The sequence below is a fragment of the Carya illinoinensis genome, chromosome 9 (genome assembly GCF_018687715.1).
Source record: "Carya illinoinensis cultivar Pawnee chromosome 9, C.illinoinensisPawnee_v1, whole genome shotgun sequence".
In the NCBI taxonomy this organism is placed as follows: Eukaryota; Viridiplantae; Streptophyta; class Magnoliopsida; order Fagales; family Juglandaceae; genus Carya; species Carya illinoinensis.
In genome coordinates, this window is record NC_056760.1 from 20,475,458 (window position 1) to 20,481,404 (window position 5,947).

A 5,947-nucleotide genomic window follows, 5' to 3' on the forward strand; every position below is an offset into this window, starting at 1 on the left:
ACTCTTAATTGATTGGAAGAAAATGATACCTCTTTCATTTATCTGCAGGAAATAAATAGACACTACAATGTAACTGCCCACGAAAGGCTATAATGTAACTACCCATATTATACTATTATAGACGTGGTAACAGGCCCACTAACTAACTGGCATCAAATAAATAACTGACCAACTAAGACTTAACCTACTAACTAACCACGATAAGGCATAAGCCCATTATGAAAGAACCATTCCACGAACCAGAACATTCAACAGAAGACACCGCTTAACAATCTTAAGACAAAATATGAAACATAAGGGTCAAAACCCTAAAGCACATAACAGAGATCCCCTTCCTTACAAAACCTTGCCCTCAAGGTTAGGACGCTGCCATATTCTGAGAGAAATGAGGTCTTCCCACGTTGTGTTGTCTTCTCCCATACTTGTCCATTGCACCAAAACCTCTAGCCCCATTGTATTGTCCCTTTTCTTAAGCCTTCTCTGTAATATCTTCTCTAGTTCGGGCGCAAGAGCCCTTTCTGTAGTGGCAATCGGTAAGGTAGCACACGGTAAGACCCCATATTCCAGATTCCTTTTAGACAAGTATGGGAGTGGACAAAATCCCCTTCCTTAAACTCCATGTTTCTCCTTTTTAAATTTGCATAAAACTTCATTTTTCCTTGTGCTTCTTGTAGGTTCTCTCTGATGAGCATCGTGATGAACTCATGGGACCGTAACTCCTCATCCATAGCCTGTACGTTCGTAGATCCTGTCTCATATGGCAACATTCGAGGGGGTGGTTGGCCATACACAGCCTCGAAGGGTGAAACCTTCGTTGATGTGTGCAATGAGGTATTGTATGAGTATTCTGTAAGAGGTAACCACCTTATCCAGTCCTTTGGTCGATTACTTGAAAAGCACCTGAGATAGCACTCAAGCACTTTGTTCATGGCCTCTGTCTGGCCATTGGTTTGGGGATGATATGCTGTATTGAGTAAAATTTTGATTCCACAAATCCTGAATAGCTCATTCCAAAAGCTGCTAGTAAACACTGGATCTTGATCACATACAATGGTCTAAGGAATCCCGTGCGGCTTAAATATATTGTCCATGAAAACCCTCGCCATTCTCATTGCTATGTATGGATGTGTAATGGTTATGAAATGAGCATATTTGCTCAATCTATCCATTACTACCAAAACAACAGTTTTTCCTCCTAAGGGAGGCAACCCCTAAATAAAATCCATGATGATATCTTCTTAGTTCTTTATAGATATTGGCAAGGGTTGAAGCAACCCTGCTAGGTGGAGGGTTTCAACCTTGCTCCTCTAACATACATCACACTCCCTGACATGTACTCGGACATCACTTCTTAAACCATGCCAGTAAAACTCCATTTTTATTCTGCTTTGTGTTTTCTGTACTCCAGTGTGGCCCCCTAATAGACTATTATGAAAATGATGCATGATCTATTGCTAAAAGGGAACCAAAGATCTGAGATGTAGCCTTCCTTTATAGAAAAATAGCTCATTTCAGATTTGGTAATGAGATTGGTCCAAGGCTCCATGATGATAGTGGCTTATTAGCTATTGTAACATGGGGTCCTGTTGGTAAGCCTTCTTTAACTCTTCTATCCACTGTGCTTATAATATACTAATTGCTTGCACTTGCATTGTAACTTTTTTGGTTGGGGTGTTTGTGGTATTTGGTTTTGTGGTGGATGGTTCTGTGGTAGTGGCATGTGAGGTTTGGGATGGGTATATGGGTAATTCTATTGGGTATTGGTACTGTATATGGGAGAGGGCATCTGCCACTACATTGATTTTTCCAATCTTATATTCTACTGTAAAATCATACCCCAGTAACTTGGAGATCCATTTCTACAATGCTGGTGTCCCAATCCTCTGTTCCAACAGGTATTTAAATGCCTATTGGTTAGTATGTACTTTGAAGAACTACCCCAATAGGTAGTGCCTACATTTCTTCATTGCTAACACCACAACCAACAATTCATTTTCATATGTAGAAAGACTCAATGTCCTCCCTTTTAGAGCTTGGCTAAAATACGCTATAGGTTGCCCTTTCTGCATTAATACTGCTTCTAAAACTTCCCCTAATGCATCACATTTCATAATAAAAGTTTTAGCAAAATTAGGCAACCTTAGAACAAGGGAACTTACCATGGCCCCTTTGAGTATGTCAAATGCCTCTTGTGCCTTCTCATTCCAAAGAAAAGCATTCTTCCTTAAGAGAGAAGTGACTAGGGTTGCTATAGCCCCATGCCCCTAGATAAATTTTCTATAACACCTAGTAAGCCCTAAAAAACCCCTCAATGCCTTGAGATTTTTAGGAACTAGCCAGTTTTGCATTGCAGTCAGTTTTTGAGGGTGTTCTTACACCTTCTTTTGAAATAAGATCTTCAAAGTACTCCACCTCCCTACTACCACATATGCATTGAGACCTTTTTGCAAAAAAAAATTCATTTTGTAGAACTTCTAACACCCATGTAAGATGTTGCACATGATCCTATACAGACTTGTTGTAGATTAAGATATCATTAAAGAATACTAGTACAAACTTCCTCAAATATAGCCTAAATACTTCATTCATCAGTCCCTAAAAGGTTGAGGGTGCATTTGTAAGCCCAAAAGGCATCACCAAAAATTCATAATGAAACTCATGGGTCCTAAAGGTAGTTTTAGGGATGTCATTAAGATTCATCTGTATCTGATGACATCCTGATCTTAAATCCAACTTAGAAAATATTTTAGCCCCTCCTAACTCATCAATGTTAGGAATTGGATACTTATCTTTGATTGTGTCTTTGATGAGAGCACGGTAATCCATGCACATCTGCCAGCTTCCATCTGCTTTACTTACTAGTAGCATGGGTGAAGAGTATGAGCTATGACTGCTCCTTATACTTCCACTTCATATCATCTGAACCACCAGCTCTCTATCTCCCCCTTATGATAATATGGATACCTATAAGGCCTTACACATGTCGGTTTGGCCCCATCCTGTAGTTGTATCTCATGATCAAAACTCCTAGGAGAGGGTAAACCCGAAGGTTTAGCAAACACTCCCTTAAACTTATCCAAAACTGGTTGTACTTCTAGTAATATATTATACATGGAATCTTCATTGTTTCCAATCATAATCTACAGCCTCACTCTTTTGGCAGTGCCCTTTTTGAGTTTTGTAATGTGGTCCTTCTTGGCAATACAATCGATAGGTCTTTGAATACCCTGCAGCTTCATAGTCTGAGTTCCCCACTGAAATTTCATGGTTAGATTAGAAAAATTCAAGAAAACCAAGCCCAAACCTCTTAACCAATCAACACCAAGCACTAAATCACATCTTCCAAGAGTTAATTCATACAAATTAACCATAAAAGTAAAATCCTATAACAAAATAGAGACTGTCTTACATTGACCAAGGCAAGGAAGAGTGGCCCCATTGGCCACTTGGACTGTTAAGTAGCTATCCTCCCTTGACAGCTTAGCCTTGCTTGCTACATTATGGATCTATAAAGCTATGAGTACTACCTGTATCTAGTAAAACCAAGACTTTTTGATGGTTAATCTCCCCTAGGAGCCTCATAGTTTTAGGTGCTAAAGATCCAGGTATAGCATGTTGGGATATTCCCAAAAATTCTCTCACTTCCTCCTCCTTAAATTCCTCATATTGGATCACGGCTAATGCATCTTGTTCTTTTTCTACTTCCTGGTTCTCTTCTTCCTCATCTCCCAAACCCTTAAGAAGGAATATTCGAGGCCTACTACATCTATGCCTTGGATGGTATTTCTCATCACAGTAATAGCACAGTTTTTTCTCGCTTCTCTCCTGTATTTGAGTGGGGGTAATTCTCCTTATAGGAAAGTTGAGCTTTCTCGTAAGATTGGGTAGTGGGGGTCTTGGGTTTGGTTGGTTAGGATGGGGAGATAGTCTTAGTATGAGGGGTGGTGCAGGTAGTTTGCGTTGGGTATTTGAAGTGGGAGTATGGAAGATACTTATTCTAAACTCCTTTGTTACTCCTTTAACTTTGTTAGGCAGTTCTTCAAACTGAGTTTGATACTCTTCTAGTGTATTGGTTTGCCTTAATTTAGTGAATTTCCCAACTGGATCCTCATATGTTGAGGGTTCAAATCTCACCCTTAAAGCTATGGTAAACTCATCCCAAGTATCAACTGATTAAAGAGTACCATGAGAGGGCTTTACCCTCCATGTGGAAGAAGGCAATTTTAATCCTTTGGTCATCTAGGGTGCTATAATAGAAGAAAAACTATTTTGCCTTTAAAACCCACTCATTATGTTCAGCCTTATCAAACTTTAGAAATTCTAATTTGAGAGACCTTGCGTGTATACCCCCATTTTTCTCAAATAAAGGATGGTTACTAACTTGGTTCTTCTAATCGTTCTGCTGATTAGAAGATCCCTTCCAAAATTATGGCTCCCGAACATCCCCACAATCTATTCATAACTTGAGGCCAAGTTATTTAACCGCTGCAATTCAGCATCTAACACACCTTTTTGTTTCTATTATTCTTCTCGCAGGCACAGGTTCTCTCCCTTCAAAGACGCCATTGCCTCATCCAAGTGTGCTTGCCTAGTTCCTTCAGCCATGTCGCAGGTGATGACTTGCATAATTTAGTATATTTTATCACTTCGTAACTTTAAAATTTAGTCTAATTTTATTTATTTATTTTGTTAATTTTAGGCTTCATTTTTATTATTTAAATTTTATTTTAGGTTTGAAGAAAATAAAGATATAAATTTCACCAGTGCAATTTGAGAATAAAGATCAAGTTTGATTTTTTTCAAGATGCTAAAGATAGAAGGGATAAGTTGATGAAGAAATAAAGTTGAAGGATCCTAACGACACATGGAATTCAAGCCTGAAGATAGAGAATTTGAAAAAAAAAAGAAAAAAGAGAAAGAGATTGGACGAAAAAGTAAAAGAAAAGGAGATGATTTGCATGTACGTGAGCCCATTTTAATTTTAATGGAATACTTTGACTTGGTCTTCATGGAATCAACAAAGCTAGATTTGACTTGGCATGCAATACGGGACATTTTGGCTGGCACGTAGAAATGGATGGAAGTGAAAAAACCGGAGATTTGATCTACTCTTGGCTGGCACGAAACAGACGGCATTTTGCTGGTAATGAATTTTTTTTTTTTTTTGGGCTTGGCTCTTAGAGAAAAAAAAGACAGATTAGAAATTTAATTTCCTTTGGTTTGGAAGAGGAGTTGCAACTGTGAAGACGCTGCTGCGACTAGGAGGAGCATTTTTCAGTGTTTATTTTCCTTCCATTATTCTCAAAAAAATTATGGTGAATTCGTTTATGTTGAATTAAATTTATCATGAACTAAATTTTATTTATTCTAGGAAAACGATGTAATCTAGTTCTGAACTATGCTTGATTTTCTATACTAATTTAAAGCAATTCTTTCTTCGTTTATCTGATTTATTCTGAGTTTATTACTTATAATTAACTAGTCATTAATTAGATGATTTTAATCTTGTGATTTGCTATCGAAAGAGTGAATTATGGGATAGATCTTGAATATTTCGGCATAGGTAAATATAGAGATTGAAAGACTTGTATGAACCTATGTAGTATTTAAATCATTAGTCTTATTGCTTTCTTGCTTTATTAATTTGCATACTCTTGTATAAAATGATGAACAAGAATAATTTCCAATTGACTATCGAAAGAGGCTTTTGGATGAATTAGAGATTTGCCAATAAACAAAAAGAATTAAATTCAATTAGTGAGATGAGTAAAGTATAGTGAAAAATTATGTGAAATCAATTTCCTAGAAGTTTTCTTTTCTATTAATTTGATCTTCGCACATCATTTTTATTTTCCTTTGCATATTTTTCTTTTTATTGATTTTATTTTAAATTGTAATTACAAAAGTCTTAGTGACTTCTCTAAATAAAATCAAGATTAGTATAATT

At 37.1% G+C, this 5,947-nt stretch overlaps 1 protein-coding gene across 3 annotated transcripts; it reads left to right on the plus strand.

Moving 5' to 3' along the window:
- Nucleotides 1-226: 226 nt before the first annotated feature.
- On the plus strand, nucleotides 227-5,449 carry LOC122277721. 3 transcript variants are annotated; one of them, XR_006229101.1, is made up of 4 exons: nucleotides 230-548; nucleotides 675-856; nucleotides 4,537-4,612; nucleotides 4,732-5,449. XR_006229101.1 is itself a non-coding variant. In XM_043087815.1 (4 exons), exons 1-4 carry the CDS (start codon nucleotides 287-289, stop codon nucleotides 4,752-4,754), a joined length of 327 nt encoding a protein of 108 aa, XP_042943749.1. In that variant the 5' UTR covers nucleotides 248-286; the 3' UTR covers nucleotides 4,755-5,449. The 3 variants fall into 3 exon arrangements, 1 of the variants encoding a protein (XP_042943749.1); XM_043087815.1 differs by having other exon boundaries at nucleotides 248-357; nucleotides 675-831; XR_006229100.1 differs by having other exon boundaries at nucleotides 227-548; nucleotides 675-4,612.
- Nucleotides 5,450-5,947: the final 498 nt, after the last annotated feature.

Excerpts from the sequence above, each read along its gene's own strand:
- LOC122277721 (XM_043087815.1), top strand. The coding sequence starts at position 287 with ATGAAACATAAGGGTCAAAACCCTAAAGCACATAACAGAGATCCCCTT. Across the intron at positions 358-674 it reads TACAAAACCTTGCCCTCAAG|GTTCTCTCTGATGAGCATCG; the intron begins GTTAGGACGCTG and ends TGCTTCTTGTAG. Across the intron at positions 832-4,536 it reads TCGTTGATGTGTGCAATGAG|GCACAGGTTCTCTCCCTTCA; the intron begins GTATTGTATGAG and ends TTCTTCTCGCAG.